The sequence below is a fragment of the Schistocerca gregaria genome, chromosome 3, assembly GCF_023897955.1.
Source record: "Schistocerca gregaria isolate iqSchGreg1 chromosome 3, iqSchGreg1.2, whole genome shotgun sequence".
NCBI classification, from domain to species: domain Eukaryota; kingdom Metazoa; phylum Arthropoda; class Insecta; order Orthoptera; family Acrididae; genus Schistocerca; species Schistocerca gregaria.
Window position 1 is genome coordinate 181264111 of NC_064922.1, and position 23267 is coordinate 181287377.

Below are 23267 nucleotides of genomic sequence, written 5' to 3' on the forward strand. Positions count from 1 at the left end.
GATTTACTGAATGATTAATTTGGGTCTGGGAAATAATGATGAGGAACCAGCTGCAGAAGAAGAAAATGTGCTCCTGGACTGACACCAGCTGAAGGTGACAGTGAAGGTGCTAAATTGTGCTACTGCTAAAGACTCATTCTTCGAATGCTGTAATGAATGACTGCAATTATCTGTCACCTTATTTATGTAATTTCACTGTATCCATTTTTGTTACTGTTTCTGTGAAATAAAAAAAAAGCGGTTAAAAAAAATTAGTTTGCGTTCAAGCCTCGTAATCATTGCATCGAAGGATCGTGTCCCGTTCGTCAGTTTTTTTTTATTTTCAACACAGTCATTTTCTTTACTATTTATATTACAGTTGATATAATGGGAAAAATACGTGTAAACTGATGAACTTTTGTTAAATTTACAATCTTCTCTGGCAGTCTACAAATTTTTATTATCACAAATAATATAATATTCATAACTATCAACTAGTAAACGACAAAACGCATAAAGTGATACTGAAATTGTATGCCGGTCCGTGTCTTCAAAATTGATCGTATTTCATCGAAAGAGAACGAGAAAGTGCTTCTCTTGAAGACGCTATTAAAATACACTCGATACTGCATGACGAATTATCAGCTCCGATATTTGAGGAAATACTGCGTTATGCATGGTTTGCTTCAAAATTATCGGCCGAAAGAGGTATTTGAAAATGTTAACGAGGTTTATTGTTCTTAAACCTCAAAAGACCTTGCGTATGCGGAAGCATAGCATTTATTCAACGCAGCTGGTGCCGTTTAACTTTACATGTTTGTACGAAAAATACCATCCTGCAACTTGTACTCGTAATGTCGAAAGAGACGATTAAGCCGTCTGTGCCGGTCAAAACTTGGAGGTAACAAGTCGTTTCGGGCTCCTTCCAGGTATAACGGATTTCTCAAATCACGGACAAGCATACATTTTCAGTATCACTTTATGCGTTTGGTAGTTTGTCGATAGTTATGACTATTATATTATTTGTGATATTAAAAATTTGTAGACTGCCAAATGACATTGTAAATTTAATAAACGTTCATCCGATTACACGTATTCTTCCCATTTTATCAATTGTTATATAAATAGTAAAGAAAAGAACTGTGTTGAAAATAAAAAAAACTGACGAACGGGACTCGATCCAGCGAGGCAGTGATTACAGAGCTTGAACGCTAACCACTCGGCTGCCGCCCCTTCGTGATAACAATGGCCACTCACAGATGTATGTTTGACGACCGAAATGCCCTAGGCCGCGTAAAGAGCGACGCCGCTCGAATTGTTTAGAGTGATGAATCACGTGATACCCTGTGGCAATATAGTGGAGGGGTTTGCGTTCGGCAAAAAACTAATGAACGTTACCTGAGATCATGTGTAGTGTCAACAGTAAAGAACCCTGCAGTTGGTGTTATGACATGGCAATGTTTTTTGTAATTACTGTCTACTGCTTTTCCTGCGCTTAAGAAAATAACGCTAAATTCGGAAGCATATCAACTCATTTAACAGCACCGTGTACTGCGCATGGTACAGGGCCACTTAGGAGACGTTATTTGTTTGGATTAGCACGACAATGCACCCTGTCACAAAGCAGCATCTATGAGGCAATCGTTTGTTGGCAGCAACATTCCTGGAATGGACTGGCCTTTCCACGGTCCATACCTGAACCTAATGGAACACTTTCCGGGCGAGTCAGAACGTGTGCTTCGCTTAAGATTCCAGTGGCCAGCACCACTTTCTTAATGTGGAGAGGCCTTGCACTGCACTCGACATCAAATGGGCAAACAGATGTAGTCAGCACGACTACACGTAAAGAAACGGTGGCAGTTGACGACGATAAAACAAATAATAACGCTGAAAGGAAAAACGCTACAGTTAGAAAACCAGTCAATATGAAGCAGCTGTATGAAGACATGATGGTATTTATTGAATATGAATTTTCTGGGCAAAATACGACACAGCCCAAGAACAAGCGAACTAAAAGTGGAATTACTGGCAAAAATATCGCAATGCGCTATAAAGCAGGCTTTATTAACTGGCAGTGCAGTTTGGAACACCTACAATAATAAAACGAGAGAATATTCACAAAACTAGAGAAAACATGCAGATGTGTGGTACTAACCGAGCGACCCAGTAGAGATGAAAGCAAAACAGCTCCTGCAGCTCTAATCACAACAGAGCAAGCAATCGAACAAAATATTTTGCTGATAAAGTCAAGAACAAATGAAGAGGAAAAGAAAGTGCAACAAAAGCTGACGAACTTAATGAACCAGACCAAAGAGAAAATTTGTATGAAGAAGGTCAAGCAAACCGATAATGTAATCGTCTTCGAAATTGCTACATGAAGGGTCACGTAAAAGATAGTCAACAACAAAAAGGTGCAAGAGAAACTCATTTGTGAATAGCCTAAGATTAAGAGACCTTTAATGACTGTGTACCACATCCCAGTGGACACAAATGCAAAGACACCGAAAGACACAATACACTTGAGAAACCCTGAAGATGAACTGCCCAAGGAAACCTTCGGAAACGGCTTTACAGTCCGATTCAGGACAGAACCAGTGGAAAGAAAAGTGGTCCATCAGGTTACTGAAATGAGAGCCCTCAGGTTATAACAGCACTCGTAAAGCGACAAAAAGTATGTCCTGGATTTCATTCGGCTTCAGTGAAAGACTTTCTAGTAGGAGGAGGTGTTTTGAACACCAATACCTTGGTCATCTGGCAGAACATAAAACATTGTGATAAACAATTAGTAATTTGTGAACATTGTGAGTAAAAAGGTCAGATCAGAAAATACGGCATTAAAAACAAACAAGTGGCAGTATGTGTGCCATGTAAATACAGACGTAAAAATACACGGGGAACAGAGATGAATGTTCCACATATCAAATCCTCCTAACAAAGAAGGATTTTAAGAACGAATTATGGAGAGGCGTCTCATACCATTAGAAAGGAATGAGCACTCTAATGATACCATAAAGTGTGTTCTATGTAAGGAAAATAAATCACTAAATAGGAGGGTGAGGGACGACGAAAAAGCAAGAAATTTCTGCCAATAAGTGGACAGTAAATACCATAGAACATGTGACACAGACCTGCGAAAAATCAGGAAAAAAGTTTTCAGAGAAAATTCAAAACTATCAGGTATAAGACAGAAGCAAGATCACAAACGGTTATAGGAGTGACATTATACTGCAAGTTATCAGGATTTATTGATAGAAACTGGGTAGTTCTTGGTAGAATGCGACAGCACAAAACCTGAGGTAAATACTGCACTGCCTAAAGAAGTAAAAGATGATTATACAATGCAAAGTATGAATCAGCAACAAAAACAGTACGAAACCCAGAGACAGTTCATACAGGAAACAAGCATCTACTACAGAGAACTAAACAATAAAACACAGAGGGGAACAGATCCGCGACACATTTATGAAAGTGTAGTGTAATGGCGACTTCTGTCACAGAATGTATCAAGATGACCAAATGTAGTAGGTAGACACCATATGTAGTGGGTGGGTGCCAGGAGGTGCCGTATTAAAATTCGGTGAGCACTTTCCAAATGATTTATTGTTTCAAATTACAGTGTCCTCGTTCACCTCTGTCTGCGTCACTGGGCCCCGCAATGCTGAGGAAGCAACCTAGCAGCCGGTGCAATACAATGCTGTGTCGTGCTCGCCTTGACTGGCCCGCTGAGTTCTGATGATGTCAGGATGGGTGCACCAGCAGCTGACTCAGCGCCCACCATCCTCGATGTCTCCGTGCTGCTCTGCCGGGAGCCGTAGGCCATTCCCGCTGTTGCTTCTTTGTCACTGGCATATCTGAGATTACGGCGGCAAGCGCCCACGATCCAGCGTCCGAATCTGTGACCCTCATCTCGGGATGTCTCCGGCGTTTGTTGTGGGCCGAGACGACTGCCTGCGGTACCGAGCCAAACAGTAGCGCACCACTGGCTGGCTGTGGTCGCTGCGGCGGCCTCAGATGGTCGAACTAATGGTCTGCCGTGGACTGGGACACTGGCACTCCATCTGTTGCTGCGTGTAGCCGGCGGTGTGACATGCCTCGTCATCCAGGAGAGCTGCCACACTTGAATGAATCTCGTTGGAAAACGACACCTATTTGTATGTGGCTGTGCACCTCTGTTTTGCTAATGTGCCGCTCCAAGTCACATTTGCACCACAATTGGGTTGCGCCAGTGGGCCCCTTCTGTCTGTAGTTATGCCATGCAAACTGCAGTGTTTACTCTTTTCAGCGGTTCGACGACTCCTTCCTTTGCAACCGCTGTTCAGTGTAACTTACTGCAATGTGGCCCGCACCTGGCTCTAACTTGTGCTCAGAAATGTTGCACCGAATCTAACTTTCCTATCTTAAACTGAGGTGCCGCTACATTATTCCCCCTTTTTGGAAAGACCCAGTCCCTGGGTCGACCCTTAACTAGTTCTTAACTTGTCTGGGTCAGCACCTATTTCATATTTCCTTACTACTAGAAAACGTAAATGTGACCTAGTGCCCTTAAAACACATTACATGAAACAAAATGTAAAAATTCCGTACTGGAGGACCACTGTCCGATCAACCCCTTACCTACTCACCTCACGCCCTCGGTATCCAATGCACTGGGTCTTAGACTACCCTTGGTTCCCTTTTGGAATTAGCTCTCCATCTGATCAGAAAGTAAGCAACACACAACCAAGTTAAGGCAGTGATGATACTTGGCACAGAGGTGCTCAAAATGATTGCTAGTTGCCGTTGTCTTTCCCTATACTGAGCGACATGTTGAACAAGCTGTTCGGCTGAAATGCACCCCTCTTACCCTAAAATGAACTGGTTTACGGATCTCAATCCATCATTTTATAATGTAATGTTGATATAATACACAGTGATTTTTACAAGTTAAGACCTCTTGTGAGGTAATACACAACACACAAATCAGTTTGTACATACATTTTATAAGAATATGGAGAGACGATCTGGTAATGATGGCCCATTGTTCTCACCATCATAAGCTTTTAGTTCCCTTTTGTTTAGTCACAAGCACTGGCAATTATTGCGTTGGTTGAACTCCATTGGTTCGCTTTGTCAGTGCCTTACCTGGGCGACATGAAACGAACAAAGAAAACAACATTTTAGTACAAACGTTATACGCATAGCACGTAATTAAATAATATACTTTAGTGCCTGCCTGGTGTGTTGGTCAAGCAGGAACTAAGGATGGGGCATTTAGCTAATATCTGGAACACCATTTATTCCTCACTCCAAGCTGAGCGACCTTAAGTTTGATTTTAAAAGTTCACCATTGGGAACAAAGATTTGATACATTTTTTAACGAAACTGACTATCTTCTCAGTGAGGACTGACGGCGTCGATAACTAGTCGTTTCGCAAATTCATTGCGTTTATATTAATAATGGTAATGAATTACTAACATCCGTTTGTCACTTACTTTGTGACGTTTCTGCAGTCGCTTAGCAAAAGTTTTTAATCATGTTTTCTAGATAAATCTACTTTAAAAGCCTCATAAAACTAAGTTTCATGTAACTCTCCACTGAGTGTCTTTCACATTAGTTAGCATTCGAACTCTCTCTCTCTCTTATACGAATACACGAGGCAATATTAACTGTACTACTTAGAAGACAGCTTAACGAAAGGTGAACTACATTTGTTGTAGCATTTGTAGATTTGAATAAACCTTTTGACAATGCTGGGTGGAATACTCGCTCTAAATTTCTGAAGGTAGCAGGGGTAAAATAGAGGAAGTGAAAGGCTGTTTACAACTTGTACAGAAACTAGACGGCAGTTCAAATGGCTCTGAACACTATGGGACTTAACATCTGAGGTCATCAGTCCCCTAGAACTTAGAACTACTTAAACCTAACTAACCTAAGGACATAACACACATCCATGCCCGTAGCAGGATTCGAACCTGGGACCGTAGCAGTAGCGCAGTTCCTGACTGTAGCGCCTAGAACCGCTTGGCCACCCCGGCCGGCAGACGGCTGTTATAAGAGACGAGGTGCATGAAAAGGAAGTAATGGTTGAGAAGGAAGTGAGACAGGGCTGTAGCCCATCGCCGATGTTATTCAGTCTGTACAATCAGCAATCAGTAAAGTAAACCAACGAAAAATTTGCTGTAGGAATTAAATTTCAGGGAGTAGAAATAACAACTTTGAAGTGTGCCGATGATATTGTAATTCTATTAGAGACAGCAAAGGATTTGCAAGAGGAGTTGAACGGAATTGACGAGGAGGATATAGGATTAATATCAACAAAAGCATGGCAAGGATAATGGAATACAGTCGAATTAAATCAGGTGATACTCAGGGAAGTTGATTAGGAAAGAGACACTTATAGATGGGTTTCGTTATATGACAGAAACATGACGGATGATGGCAGAAGTAGGGGTTAAAAATCTAGACTGTCAACGGCAAGCTTTCTGAAGAAGAGACATTTTTAACATAGAATATGCGTTCAAGTGTTAGGAAGTCTTTTCTGGAAGTATTTGTGTGGAATGCAGCTATGAATGGAAGTGGACAATAAACAGTTTTGATCAGAACAGAAGGTTTTGAAAGGTGGTGTTACAGAAGAATGATGAAGGACAGAGGATCAGATCACGTAGCCAATGAAAAAGTGCTGAATCGAAATAGAGAGAAAAAAATTTATGACGGAACGTGACTAGAAGAAAAGGTTAGCTGACAGGATACATTATGAGACATCATGGGATTACCAATTTAGTATTGGAGGGACGTGCGGGAGGTAAAAATTGTAGAGGGAGACCGAGAGAAGAATACAGTAAGAAGATTTAAGAAGATTCACAAGGATGTAAGTTGCAGCAGTTATTCGGAGACGAATACTTGCGACTTCACATAGCAAAATTACAAGAAACTAACTGGCAAATTAAAACGGTGTGTCCGACCGAGACTCGAACTCGGGACCTTTGCCTTTCGCGGGCAAGTAATCTGTCATCCGAGCTACCGAAGCACGACTTACGGCGGGTACTCACAGCTTTACTTCTGCCAGTACCTCGTCTCCTACCTTCCAAACTTTACAGAAGCTCTCCTTCGAAACTTGCAGAATAGCACTCCTGAAAGAATGTTGCATAAGTAACGTCTGTCATACGCTGAAGAATCATCATTCTTTCATACCTTAGAACTGCTGTGTTTAGTCCCTATTAGTGCTGAGTTATTTTTACATTCCATAAATTAATATTCTTTACACGAAAAAAAAAAACAATAACACAAAATAACATTTTAGTACACACATCATACACAAAATACGTAAATAAATAATACACTTTTCTTGACTAGCTAATTTGGCTGAAGGAGAAACTAAGGACTGTACAGTACACTAAAATCTGCAGCAGCACAAAATGATACTCTAACAAAATCACATATGGCTAAGGGTATGCTCAGTCTGAAGCAGGTTCTGTCTTATTCTGTATCCTTGGTTTCCTTTGAACTAACTTAACTCTGTTAGCTGTAGGGAGCCGCTTACCTCCAAACTACAGCTCATCGTGGAACTGACGCATAAAGATCGTAGCCACCGGAAAAAAAAAACACCCTGGATACTGCTAGTTTAGATTTGTAGAGACACTCTGAACAATTTAGCCACAAGTATGACAATATGTCGCAAAACATATGTCCCTAGCCCCCTGAACCAATTTCAGTATGTCAACTGACTACTTCCAATAATAAGAGCACAACTTTCATCTCTTTGAAAACACGCAGTTTCATGTTGTGACATGTGAGAGGAGTGCGTAGAAATTTGCCTGTAATCGCATGATAATAACAACACGCTCAGGGTTCCTGTCAGCTGCTTTATGTTCTCTAAAGCCGTTTTTATTTTTGTGCTTTGTTGGTTACATGAAATTTCTCCGAGGCAATTTATATGATCTCTTCATTATATGTTAATCTGATCGAACTCTGGTTTTGGTCGTATAATATTTTTCTCTATAAATTTAATGTATACGTTATGTAACCTTAAGCTGTATGTGGACTCAGTATTATTCATTTGTTTGTTGTTATGCTAAGTGTTGCAATTTATTTGTAAATGTTGGTGTACACGGTAATATAGAAGTGTATCACGTGAAATAACTTAAAATAAAAAAGCGTGACATTTTAAATTTAGTAATTAAATAAGATGCTGATTTTGATATTTCAGGGACGGAATTGACGGATATCAGAAACCGCTCTTCTGTGAATTGCATGGGGCACGTTGGTATACCAATAGCATTAGTGTCCGCCTGCTTGTGTGTTCAGATGTTTCCCAGCTGGAAGCACTCCTTGCTTTTTGCAGCACTGTGCTGCCTTATATTACTACTCTTCTGCAGGTAAGATGATGGGCTGATAGGCGATTTGAAATTTAATAATACGAGTAAGTTGAAAACGTAAGCAATGTCAGACTTACTTGTTGTTGCAGAGGTATCAACGGATATGCAATATCGATGCCTCTTCCTATGTGCGTGTAATAAATGGTACTTCCTCTTCTGTAACCCTTTGTTTTGTGGACAATGTATAGAGGTGCATCTCTCAAGGAACGTCGAGCACCCTTTTTCATGCTGATGTCGGTGGCCACGTGTTGTGGCGTGACATCGAAATCGTTGACGACCCGTTATCATTCATGACCGCTGAAATGTCGCCGACGCGCACGTATCTCCCAATGGGGTTTCTCACGCTAGCTGATTAAAAGTGTCCAGAGACATACTGAAGCCGGTTCCGTCTTGTCTTGACTTGTCCTACTTGTCTTGTAATTTATTTCTTGGGGTTTTCGTGGTCCATTTTGTAGTAGCGATCTGGATGTCTCACTGCGACCAAAAAAATCCTGCTATTGTTTTACTTTGTAGTTAAAGAAAACTTGAGATGCTTTCTGGGCTGTAGGCCCAACACCACACCAAATACAAGAATGGCTCAAGGCCTGGCTTAGAAATCAAAAGCAATTAAAAATAGAAGGTAAAAATTTAAAAAAACATGCAACTGAAAACAATTAGCGGCTGAAGGCCTGCACTACACATCTGAAGGACAACTATAATTAAAACACATTAATAAACTTTTTTTTTCTAACCAAGAAGTTTCTTTTTAAAGTTACAACAGAATGACCAAAAGCCTAACTAAAGAAATATTAACTTATTGCCCGCGTGAAGGCCACAAACAAATTTGAAACAACTGCTGAAGGCCTGAAAAACAGGTCAGACAAACACTTTAAAATAAAACCCTTCCTTCTTGTAAAACAATTTTCGTTTGAAGAATACACACAGCTGAAGGCTTCATAAAAGGGGTTCACGTAAATCCTCGGCTGAAGGCCAAACATAACACGTTGAACAACTAACGGCTTAGGGCCTGCATTACAAACAATTTCAGATAGAACAAATTTTTAAGAATTTTTTTTAAATAAAATCAGTATTGAAAATTTTAATTTAACACGGCTGAGGGCCTTTACGTAAAATTAAAAAAAACTGAATTAATACATGAACAAAGGCCTCGCACAATACTTCAAACTAAAATGAAAATCACAATCTAAAACAAACAGAACAAGTGGTGCTCAGAAGTGTTCCAAGTGTTGACCTGAGAAGATAGCTCAAACGTAAGATGAGATGACAGAGACAGCCAAGAGTTGAAGTTAAATAATCGGATCGCCATCCAAACTACAGATGACCCAAGGGCCAACCAACAAGTTAAACAATTCTCTTTCGTCCGACCAACAGCAGAACGATGGAAAATATCGGCTGAGGACTAGGATATGAACAGCACTGCAACTTCAGTAATTGGCGTCTAAATACAGCCAAGGGAACAATATCACTCTAAGCAAAATATGAACCAAACAACTTAAAAGGCTGTCGAACTACATGCCTGCTGGACAGCATCAACACGAAGAGGAAAGGCACACTACCGCAAAACTATGCAAACTACCAGGGCAGGTAACTGGGTCACTAATGGCCACAGGGCAGAAAATACCGCTGGTGCACTTCACTGGCAAGTAACCGTCAATTTAATAATTAATCACAATAAAGGAAGACGGCTGCAAGATTTCGCTGACTCCACCACACCGTACATTGCTCCTAGCCCAAATGGTCCAGGGAGCAACAACCCAAAAATGAACAAAGAGATGTCACAATAGCTGAGGTTTCATTACAGGTTAACTGATCACTCGACTTCAACGTCCAGGTACAGTGAGCAATGAAATTGTCGCTCTCGCAGTTAGCACCTCACGATCCGAGAGTGCATGCATGCCGCCAGCTGTCCCAGCCTGCCCTTGCGCCGCGGGACTTCCTCGCTGCTCCGTCCCAACCGTTTGACTGCCTGCAGCATGCAGACAGCATTAAAATAGCTGCTCAGTCAAAACAACACAAGCCACACACGGTTCCACGAAACACTTCCACAAACATCTCGAACAATACTAAAACCAGTGACTGAGAGAACCCAGAAGCGGTCGGCGACCAAATACAGGTCGTCCAATAAGACAACCGACCGAACGACCCACCAAGGTCATCCGCACTCAATTCAGTCAGCAATGGTCTAGCGAGTCATGGCTGTCTCGACCTCACTGCTGCTGCGTCCCAACTCAACTCCCGATACACGATGACCCAAACATACTAGCAGTCGCTCCAAAGATAGAACGACAGTGCTCTTATCGATAAGCGCTGCTGCTGCCACTCACGGGCAGGCAAGTCAGCAACTTAGTGACGCCAGTAAATAGAATAAGAACCGGGACGGCAGTGCCGCAAAGAGAAGAGGTCAAGTAATAAGCGGCACGAATACGAGACGCATATGGCTCAATTGTGTATTGGTTTATTATTCTTAATATGGAGTGTGTGTGATGAGGAATCAATGCACCGTTTATTCACACGGCAAACAACGGACTGCGTCAATTATTTAAGATGGCCTGCATTTCAGTTAAATAATTTTATGATGTTAAACTTCCTAGTCTTTTCTAACATACAAGGACCAGAAATATGAATTAACTAATTGTCAAAACACGTTCTGGCTAGCTAACGTAAAATATTACCACATATTTTATTATCTGCTTCGTACTGAACTTTAAAGTAAACATACAGCTGTCGCTATTAATATCTTTGTGGTTCGTATCGAAATGTTCACACTAAAAATTCTGATTACAATCATTTTTTAAACTTTTAGGCCTATTTAGTTGAAAGTAACTTCTGAATGAATTCTCATTAATGATCGGTAATTTCCAAGAATGAATGAATATCGAAGTCGCGGGGTCCAAACGATACATATTAAACTTGGGATCTTAAATCGATCATGCGTCTCTAATGGCGGGCGTTATGGGTATGTTTACGGTGGTCGCTACAGCAACGACAAAAGAAGAGCGTTACAAAAATACTTGTAATTGCAAAGGAGATGACTTACCTTACTCATCGTCGGTGTTGTAATCATGTGAAAGTTCATTATGGTGGTCTGGATGGATAATTTGGAAGAGTCGAACCAAGTATTCTTCGTGATACTGTAAACGGTATTTCAGCATCGAAACTGTGCTTACGAAGTTTTACACACTTCGAACCACCACAGTCTACTTAGTCCCTTCTTTTCTCGCCCGGTGGTACTCCATATTTGTTACAAAAAGTCGAGCAATTTCCTTCGCTGGATAAACATAGAATTAGATTTTTCCATGTGAGAGACTCCGCCGAAGAAACATCAAGAACACGAGACATAGATCGTCTGGGATTCCCTAGCAACTCAAAAATAACTCATGGAGGTATGAAATTTAGAGCAACTACGGGAACGACGGAAAACACATAAAAATGACGATCCCAGATTATTGATCTTAACGCCCATCACCAGAGTCGCTTGATGGGTTTACGATCGCATGTTCGATATGTACCGTTTGGACCCCGTGACATCAATAGGAATCATTCAGTTAATTAATATTTCTCTCTCCACATAGTTTCAACTTTGTGAAGTAATTATTTCGCAAGATGTAATTATTGCCGACTTGGCAAAGGGATATCTTTGGTTAAAGAACTTACACTGTTTAAAATAAATATTGTTGTATTTTCAAATTTATCCTTACACAGCACGGATGTATAAAACTTTTACTGAAATCTCAATTAAAATGCCTGAATTCAAATAAATAACCATATATTAGCAACAAGAACGATCAAAAAGTTAAGCATGCGAGAAAAAAGAAGTGAGCTAATAATGTCGTGTAGTAGCCTATATTGACCGCAACAAATTACATTTCATTCTGTTATTTCTTTACTTACTACTCTTACAGACTACATTGTATTTAAATACTGTTGAACTTAAATATTTCATTTTAATAGTAAAAAATAATAAAGGCAGATTAAAATACGTTACCCATAGCTGGCGAAAATACGAGAGTGGTTTCGATATTACTGGACACTAATATCGGTGTGTTCCACTGACCGTCTTTGTCGCAGCCTGAACTGTGAGGTGAACACTTTAAACAAGGTGTTTAAATGTCTGTGAAGGTATGGCAGCCCATTCTTCCTCAAGGGCCGAAAGCAGTAAAAGTAGTAATGTATCCCATGAGTGTCCGCAGCAAAGTTGACCTTCTAAGTCATCCCAAAGGTGTTCTATTGGGTTCAGCTAGGGCTCAAGGAGAGCCCAGTCAATATCAGGAATGTTATTGTCTATAAACCATGTTTACGTTTCGGGTGGTCCAATCCTCAGAATGCAATGTTGTTGTTGTGGTCTTCAGTCCAGAGACTGGTTCGATGCAGCTCTCCATGCTACTCTATCCTGTGCAAGCTTCTTCATCTCCCAGTACCTACTGCAACCTACATCCTTCTGAATGTGCTTAGTGTATTCATCTCTTGGTCTCTATCTACGATTTTTACCCTGCACGCCGCCCTCCAATACTAAATTGGTGATCCCTTGATGCCTCAGAATATGCCCTACCAACCGATCCCTTCTTCTAGTCGCGCCACGAATTTCTCTTCTCTCGAATTCTATTCACTGCCTATTTATTAGTTATGTGATCTACCCATCTAATCTTGAGCATTTTTCTGTACAACCACATTTCGAAAGCTACTATTCTCTTCACGTCTAAACTATTTATCGTTCACGTTTCACTTCCATTCATGGTTATACTCCATACAAATACTTTCAGAAACGACTTCCTGACACTTAAATCTATACTCGATGTTAACAAATTTCTATTCTTCAGCAAGGCTTTCCTTGCCATTGCAAGTCTACATTTTCTATCCTCTCTACTTCGACCATCATCAGTTATTTTGCTTCCCAAATAGCAAAACTCCTTTACTACTTTAAGTGTCTCTTTTACTAATATAATTCCCTCAACATCAATTCGACTACATTCCATTATTCTCGTTTTGCTTCTGTTGATGCTCATCTTATATCCTCCTTTGAAGAGACTGTCCGTTCCGCTCAAAGGCCCTTCCAAACCCTTTGCTGTCTCTGACAGAATTACAATGTCATCGGCGAACCTCAAAGTTTTTATTTCTTCTCCATCGATTTTAATTCCTACTCTGAATTTTTCTTTTGTTTCCTTTAATGCTTGCTCAATATACAGTGTGAATAACATCGGGGATAGGCTACAACTCTGTCTTACTCCCTTCCCAACCACTGCTTCCATTTCATGCCCCTCGACTCTTATAACTGCCACCTCTGTACAAATTGTAAATAGCCTTTCACTCGCTGTATTTTACCCCTGCCACCTTCAGAATTTGAAACGAAGTATTCCAGTCAACATTGTCAATAGCTTTCTCTAAGTCTACAGCTGCTAGAAACGTAGGTTTGCCTTACCTTAATCTATTTTGTTAGATAAGTCGAAGGGTCAGTATTGCCTCATGTGTGCCAACATTTCTGCAGAATCCAAACTGATCTTCCCAAGGTCGGCTTCTACCAGTTCTTCCATTCGTCTGTAAAGAATTCGTGTTAGTATTTTCCTGCGTGGCTTATTAAACTGGTAGTTCTGTAATTTTCACATCTGTCAACACTTGCTTTCTTTGGGATTGGAATCATTATATTCTTCTTGATGTCTGAGGGTATTTCGTCTGCCTCATTCATCTTGCTGACCAGATGGTAGAGTTTAGTCAGGGCTGGCTCTCCCAAGGCTATCAGTAGTTGTAATGGGATGCTGTCTACTCCAGGGGCCTTGTTTCGACTTAGGTCTTTCAGTGCTCTGTCAAACTCTCCACGCACTATCATATCTCCCATTTCATCTTCATCTACATTCTCTTCCATTTCCATAATACTGTCCTCATGAACATCTCTCTTGTATAGACCTCCTTCCACCTTTCTGCTTTCCCTTCTTTGCTTAGAACTGGGTTTCCATCTAAGTTCTTGATATTCGTGCAAGTGGTTCTCTTTTCTCCAAAGGTCTCTTTAATTTTCCTGTAGTCAGTATCTATCTTACCCCTAGAGAAATACGCCTGTACATCCTGACATTTGACCTCTAGCCATCCCTGCTTAGCCATTTTGCACCTACTGTCGATCTCATTTTTGAGACATTTGTATTCCTTTTTGCCTGCTTCATTTACTGCATTTTTGTATTTTCTCCTTTCATCAATTATATTCAGTATCGCCTCTGTTGCCCAAGGATTTCTACTAGCCCTCGTCTTTTTACCTACTGGGTCGTCTGCTGTCTTCACTATTTCATCTCTCAAATCTGCCAAGTCTTCTTATTCTGTATTTTTTCCCCCATTCTTGTCAGTCGTTCCCTTATGCTCTCCCTCAAACTATCTACAACCTCTGGTTCTGTCAGTTTATCCAGGTCCAATCTCCTTAAATTCCCACGTTTTTTTCAGTTTGTTTAGTTGTAATCTACAGTTTATAACCAATAGATTGTGGTCAGAATCCACATCTGCCCCAGAAGATGTCTTACAATTTAAATCCTGGATCCTAAAACTCTGTCTGACCATTATATAATCTATCTGAAACCTTTCAGTGCCTCCAGGCTTCTTCCATGTATACAGCCTTCTTTTACTATTCTTGAACCAAGTGTTAGCTATGATTAAGGTTATGCTCTGTGCAAAATTCTACCAGGCGGTATCCTCTTTCATTCTTTAGCCCATTCCGTATGCACCTACTACATTTCTTTCCTTTGGAAGTACAAAAGCTAACAAAGTAGGATCATCGATCTGTTTTGTTACACCTCTGTTTTGTAACACCTTGCATAATCATAGCGTTACCCGGCCTGCTGGCAGCTGTTTGGAAGTCATGAGTGATTCCTTCTGCTCACTTCATGCGTTGTTTTACAGCCACCATCACCAATGCTTGGCAGTCACTCTCCGCCAGTATAGGATGTCTTACTCGACTTAGTTTAGCCTTAGTTGTTGCTTCAGGTCTCAAATTCAGAATAGCATTACCGACAGACGACTGGAGCAACTTTATGCAAGTTGAAATGTCCCTGATGGGTTCCTCACTCAGGTGGCATCCAATGGCTAATTTGTGTTCGAAGTCACTGAGCTCTCCTGATTGATACATTCTGCTGTTTCTCTGTTAACTGCACTGTACTCTCCACCTCATTTCAGCTGGCCGGTGCGACCGAACGGTTCTAGGCGCTTCAGTCTGGAACCGCGCGACCGCTACGATCGCAGGTTCGAATCCTTCCTCGGGAATGGATGTGTGATGTCCTGAGGTTAGTTGGTTTAAGTAGTTCTAAGTTCTAGGGGACTGATGACCTCAGATGTTCCCATAGGGCTCATAACCATTTGAACCATCCACCGCAGTTCTTCATGGCGAGCCCAGCTGTTGCGGTATCTAGTGGTCAATTTGCGTTACATGGGTGCGTCCTGATATCTTTGAACAGACAGTGCATATTGAAACCTCCCTTCAGATCAAAACGATGTGCCAGACTAGGGCTCGAACCCAGAATTTTGTGGCTAGAGCTTCTCAGCAATATAGAAGAAACATTGAACATAATCTAGCTTTCCAGTCATTACAAGTATAGGTTCACTCTAAGTTATGACGTTATGGATTGTAATCATACAAATATTCCAGGCACGAGATTCACATTACTGGCATGATTCACTCGTAGTTTCGTCATATCTTCTGATTCCGATTATCAGACTTCTGAAGATGCTGAAAAATTAAATTCTCAGCTTCCTGGAAACTTCCACTGCAGAATGTGGTACAGTTGTTCGAACTAGCAAGACTTCAGAATGATCTGCCTTGGATTCAAATTTTGGTAAATTATTTTGGAATGCCGGAGACTTTCATAATCAATATATAACACATAACAGCGCTGGAAGCTAAATACGTTGCGGTTTTTACAATAGAACTGGCCTTTGCGTCATAATAAGGCTTTACGTTTCGAAAGTTTAAATGCATTATTGCACAAGGACTTTTTTTATCCCCCCTGGCTTTGATGTGTTGCAGATAAAGTACGTTGTAAAGTACACTCATGCTCATAAATTAAGGATAATTGCAGAATGTGGTGCCACACAACGTGACACTACACAGAACTGGCATTGATAGCATAGGCACTTAGGGAACACACACGACACCGATCTGTAAATCCACGGTATTGGTGATAAGTTAAGAAAAAGCGTCCCCAAACACATGTGCTACAAAACGCCACTGTTTCCTGCGCATGTACCCCGTTATCAGTATGGGATAAGATCAGCATGCACACATACACAGGCCACACAACGGGTTAGCATACTCTGGATCAGGTGGTCGAGCAGTTGCTGCCCATTCTTACAGCAGTGCCTGTCGGAGCTCCTGAAGTGTCGTAGGGGTCTGAAGACGTGCAGCGATACGTCGACCGAGAGCATCTCAGACGTGCTCGACGGGGTTCAGGTCTGCAGAACAGGCAGGCCACTCCGTTCGCCTGAACCTTCTGTTTCAGAGTACTCCTACACAATGGCAGCTCGTTGGGGCTGTGCATTATCATCCATCACGGGCAGGGGGTGCCCACTGCACGCCTGAAAAGGTGGTGCAAAATGACGCTCGATTCACCTGGCCTGTTACAGTTCCTCTGTCAAAGAAATGCAAGGGTGTATGTGCATCAGTCCATAATTCCACCCCACACCATCAAACCACGACCTCCATACAGGTCCGTTTCAAGGACATTAAGGGGTTGGTATCTGGTTCCTGCTTCATGTAAGATGGAAACCCGGCGAGAATCACTGTTCAGACTATACTTGGACTCGTCTGTGAACATAACCTGGGACCAAGACACAGAAGTGTTCTTGACACTAGGCTTCATGGGCTTTCCTTTGACCAGGGGTCAGTGGAATGCACCTTGCAGGTCTCCAGGAGAATAAACCATGTCTGTTCAGTCGTATGTAGACTGTGTGTCTGGAGACAACTGCTCCAGTGGCTGCGGTAAGGTCCCGAGCAAGGCCAACGGCAGTACTCCATGGCCGTCTGCGGGCACTGATGGTGAGATATCGGACTTCTTGTGGTGTTGTAAACTGTGGACGTCCCATACTGAATCCCCCGGACACGTTTCCTGTCTGTTGGAATAGTTGCCATAATCTTGAGATCACACTTTGTGGCAAAAAGAGCGCCCGTGATGCGACCTGCTGTGTTTCACCAGCCTCCAGTCGCCATAGTATTCCACCCCTCATAACGTCATCAATATGTGTTCTTTGAGCCGTTTTCTGCACACAGTCACCATTAGCACGTCTGAAAACGTCTGCACACTTACTCGCTGCACCGTACTCTGGCATGCACCAGCACGCCTCTGCGTATGTGGAGTGCTGCCAGCGTCACCATGCGACTACCGCAGGTCAAATGCACCGCATGGTCATACCCCGAGGTGATTTAAACCAGCAAACCGCCCACCAGAGCGTTGTTTCACCATGTATGAGCATTATCCTTAATTTATGAGCATGAGTGTACTTATACTTTGTATGTTATTTTTCTTGACGTATATATCTGCTCCAGTTGTACTTGACAACTCTTTTATTTGGTTCTAAGCTGAGGAACAATATATTACGTACAACCTATTCAAAGAAAACTGGAACCGAGTTTTGAAAACAGTATCCGACGCCATACAGCTGAAATTCCACGCAACCTCCACGATCTTCAGTATTCCCTCCTACCACTGGTATTAGTTCCGTTGGCGGCCACTCTCCCAGGAGTCGCATTGCCTGCTGGCCGGTCCTGCTGGGCTTCCACGGTTGTGCCGGACTGGGGACTTATGGTGGTAACCTACTTTTGAGGTTCGCAAATTGGTATTCTGTGGCTTCTATTGCTTTCACGTTCATTTCTTAAGCCCATACCACATGTGTTGTCGTTCACTGTTGGTTCATAGGTTACGTTACTCTGGCACTGTGTTACTATTTCCTGTTCCATTCATATCATGTTTAAGTTACGGTCCGTTTACCCAGTAGGTACTGGTTGACTGAGAGAACTTTCTCACGCCCCACCTGCATGCTACTTGATATTTCCTGCTTTTGTTACATGACTACTGCGAGTTTCTCGTACGCAGTCAAGGTGTAACTTGATTTGCATATTTATATGGGTTCCTGTAATGTTAATTAACTTGATGAAGGCTGCCTCTTAATTTTCCTTGTTCCTTTCTTTGTAGCGCCTTGCAAGCTCCCAACGACTGGTATTTAGATCGTAAATGTCGTTAATTCTCCCTGTCTGTGGCAGTCTGAGAAGGGAGTTTTCTTAATTTTATCAGCAGGTATTACTTTTATTCATTTTTATATAAGCCTGCTGTGGGGAAGGATCTTATGCACGGTTTTTCTCTCTCGGCAGCGTAACCTTCACTGACTATTATGCCCGCTTTAGAATTGGTGTTTAGGCCTATCATAGTTCAGAACAAATCTTATCGATTGAATCTGAAGTCGCAACGGATAACGCAATTGTAATTTTGGGGATGGTCAGAGAAAACTACATCCTGCACGAATCTAGTCTTGTGCCAATAATTTTAGTAAAGGGGTGGCGTCACTGGAGTCTATTTTCTTATGTACGGTTTAAATGAGCAAGCCTATAACGGCAATTACTTCGAAAAACAAAGTTAATTTTATTTTAACCAACATTAGACAAATTTACGAAGTTACTTCTTAACAATCTTTTTAATACACATTTCACTAATTCTGCTTTGAATTTTCATTTAACTATGGACAAAGATTATTTAACTATGCACATAGATTATTTCTCCTTTGAATTACAAGCCGTGTTGCCTTTGATTTTCATCATCCTGTGGGGGGAAGGAAAATCTTGGAGAGCACGTGGTCACTACTACTATGATGATACATGCACGTGCACTAAGTTATCACTGAAATACAAATATCGTAACTATTTCTCTATGCAGATTTTCTGTGTACAGTGGCTGGCACCGAGCAGGACTCATGGCTGGTATCTCCAGCGCGAAGTGCTTGAATACGAAACGATTCATCTTAGAAAAGCTACACTCGTCACTAAATTTTCAATAAGTTGTTAAACAACGACACACACTAGCATAAATGTTCAGCAAACGCAAAAACTGGCTAAAACTCCCTCTATTAGCTTTCTCGGCGGTTGCAGTTTGAAACTATGCACCACGTGGCGGGTCTTAACAGAAATCTCGAACGGAGAAGATTATTCCTATATCGGATAAATTGAACAACAGCCTCGGATAAATAGATTGTTAACATTAAACATATTTAAACATTCAAATACCTTTGTCCCTGAATTCAACGCAGCGTTCTGAAGGAACGTCTGGTCGCTTACCTGTCTCCCAAAAAGCTCCTCGTAACTGTTGCGCGGCTCTTTCCCCCGAGCAGCGCGAGGTGGTGGGGGAGGCCCATGACCAACCTCTGCTAACAAAACGTTGTTTTTTTTTTCTTAGACTTTGCAACCTTTGGTCTAACGATCGTGTTGCTGCTCTTTGCCTTCCGCTGACTGTGTTGAAGTTGGTGGAAGATTCTGACACCCACTACATCTCTGGTTTCTCTGCTACCACACTCAAAACATTCACACCTGACCACGTACTTTAAGGAGAGGTGGAGAAATGTGATAGACTTTGATCCATAATTGTTTCTACATGCATGTAATTTTGGGCTGAGATTACTTCACTGTTCATTAATTATGTAAAGTAATTCAATTTACCCTGATAATCTCTATCAGCTGATAGCAACATAACACTGATTTTAACAATGTAACGAAACCTATTGTGACGTTAAAGCCTGAAGATGGAATCTGTATCCTGAAGTCTGGGTCGTGACAATTATTTCATCCAAATAAAGGATTCGTCAAGTGCAAATGTGGCGGACTGATTAGTCATAGAATTAGACACAGTTGTGAATATCACGCAAAGAGTATATTATGTTTGTACGCTATGCCTGTACTCATCAGAACGGAATTCCTGTACCTTGCATGCTACATTCAGGCTGCCACCAAATAGTGGTGTTAAGCACCTCCGAAACTGGACTATACAGAGATCGATAAACCCATACACAACTCAGAACAATAACAAAACCCACAAAAGTTTTTGGTAGTCGTGTCATCGGCTCACGTAGGTGTGATAAGCTCACTGGACAAAAGCTGTCACCCCTGTGCGCACTCGCAGTGGTATCCTTAAGCCTTTACAGATGGCGCAGCGATCGAGTCATGCACTGAACTGTGCGCTCACTACCTCAGCGTCAGCTCAGCGAAATGACATCCAGTGGGACATTTATGTTTCTAGCGGACATTGGACAAAAATGAGAATGAAAGTGAGGGCGTGACCGAGTGTCAAAAAAGGGCACGCGTGTTCTGCTGCGAACTGTTGACGTGAATAGAGGGAGAAGTTTAGCACATGTAGCGATGAAACACGACATAAGAACCGGAACAATATCTGGACTGGAGGGACCGGGGACGCGAATCACAGTTTGTGAATCCAAACCGCTTCCCAATCTGACAGGAATCGCTGCAGTCAGTGAATAATTGTCCACCCGCACCTGTTAGCGAGAGAACATAGCAACGGGAACTGCATACAATGGACATTTGGAGTCGGGCACACAACCACACAAAGACGACAGTACAAAGGTTATGTATTTACAACAACAAAAAGTTCAAAGGATTTGAGGAATATGTGACAGTTTTTATGAACACCGTCCCCACTTCTCACTATATTACTTCTCGACTGACGTGCAACACCATTCGACTTCAATGTCACAGATTATGTGTGGGATAGGTTGGAACAGCGGTAGAGCGCATCCCTGTAGTTTATTGGAACTGCGTCCTCAGATCCACGGCGAGTGGCTTACGTCGGCTGCGACGTACCTGCACAAACTTGTGGACACGTATCCCAGCCGAATAAAGGCGGTTATCAAGTCCAGGGGCGGAATTAGACGGTATTTGGTTATGCTTGTAATGATTTCTGCAGGGTGACCAGTATCTTGTCCGGTGAGCTTATCATCACAAATAATGTCTTCGTATTGTGTAATCTGTTATGAATTTCCTACTTCGCTGCAACAACTTTAAAAATGAGCGTTATGAGAAACAACGAACGCAGTAAAAAACAAATCGAGGATACCACTGTAAATGGAGTAATGTAACCAGACACGGCCGACCAATTCGTCTACTGTAAGACAAGTCATTTGTGTACAGACGAAGACTGTAATACACTCCTGCAAATGGAAAAAAGAACACATTGACACTAGTGTGTGAGACCCACCACACTTGATCCGGACACTGCGAGAGGGCTATACAAGCAATGATCACACGCACGGCATAGCGGACACACCAGGAACCGCGGTGTTGGCCGTCGAATGGCGCTAGCTGCGTAGCATTTGTGCACCGCCGCCGTCAGTGTCAGCCAGTTTGCCGTGGCATACGGAGCTCCATCGCAGTCTTTAACACTGGTAGCATGCCGCGACAGCGTGGACGTGAACCGTATGTGCAGTTGACGGACTTTGAGCGAGGGCGTATAGTGGGCATGCGGGAGGCCGGGTGGACGTACCGCCGAATTGCTCAACACGTGGGGCGTGAGGTCTCCACAGTACATCGATGTAGTCGCCAGTGGTCGGCGGAAGGTGCACGTGCCCGTCGACCTGGGACCGGACCGCAGCGACACACGGATGTACGCCAAGACCGTAGGATCCTACGCAGTGTCGTAGGGGACCGCACCACCACTTCCCAGCAAATTAGGGACACTGTTGCTCCTGGGGTATCGGCAAGGACCATTCGCAACCGTCACCATGAAGCTGGGCTACGGTCCCGCACACCATTAGGCCGTCTTCCGCTCACGACCCAACATCGTGCAGCCCGCCTCTAGTGGTGTCGCGACAGGCGTGAATGGAGGGACGAATGGAGACGTGTCGTCTTCAGCGATGAGAGTCGCTTCTGCCTTGGCGCCAATGATGGTCGTATGCGTGTTTGGCGCCGTGCAGGTGAGCGCCACAATCAGGACTGCATACGACCGAGGCACACAGGGCCAACACCCGGCATCATGGTGTGGCGAGCGATCTCCTACACTGGCCGTACACCTCTGGTGATCGTCGAGGGGACACTGAATAGTGCACGGTACATCCAAACCGTCATCGAACCCATCGTTCTACCATTCCTAGACCGGCAAGGGAACTTGCTGTTCCAACAGGACAATGCACGTCCGCATGTATCCCATGCCACACAACGTGCTCTAGAAGGTGTAAGTCAATTACCCTGGCCAGCAAGATCTCCCGATCTGTCCCCCATTGAGCATGTTTGGGACTGGATGAAGCGTCGTCTCACGCGGTCTGCACGTCCAGCGCGAACGCTGATCCAATTGAGGCGCCAGGTGGAAATGGCATGGCAAGCCGTTCCACAGGACTACATCCAGCATCTCTACGATCGTCTCCATGGGAGAGTAGCAGCCTGCATTGCTGCGAAAGGTGGATATACACTGTACTAGTGCCGACATTGTGCATGCTCTGTTGCCTGTGTCTATGTGCCTGTGGTTCTGTCAGTGTGATCATGTGATGTATCTGACCCCAGGAATGTCTCAATAAAGTTTCCCCTTCCTGGGACAATGAATTCACGGTGTTCTTATTTCAATTTCCAGGAGTGTATATTTCCGTTCAGCATCCTCAGATTTTGAGAAAAATAACACTTCATGATGCGAAGTGGATTCAAAAACGACGGGATCAGTAGATAATTTGTAGCTCAGCATTTTTGATCACCGTGTGCAACTGTCGTTTCTGTACCCGTAAGGTAAATGAGCCGTGCTCTCTCCCAGCTATGCGTTTTCATGAAGCTCGCTGTCTGTCTGTGTTTGGTTTCCCCCCCTTGACTTGGTTACATCGTGGTTCTTCTTCCCTATACCTGTGGCAGCAGTGATGTGTATTGATATTTGCGTCATGTTCCATCTAAGGTTTGGTGCATACAGTTTCGGGAAAGGGGGTCTGGAGGGAGTCGGT

The 23267-nt window shown here is 42.7% G+C and overlaps 1 protein-coding gene across 6 annotated transcripts in view; it reads left to right on the forward strand.

Moving 5' to 3' along the window:
- The window catches only part of LOC126355976 (solute carrier family 22 member 7-like), a 195542-nt gene that overhangs the window by 100045 nt on the left and 72230 nt on the right, over window positions 1-23267 (forward strand). For all 6 annotated transcript variants that reach the window (XM_050006588.1, XM_050006587.1, XM_050006592.1 and 3 more), the window contains one exon: window positions 8165-8333. In XM_050006588.1, the coding sequence (XP_049862545.1) occupies window positions 8165-8333 (169 nt within the window). The remainder of the gene's footprint in view (window positions 1-8164; window positions 8334-23267) is intronic.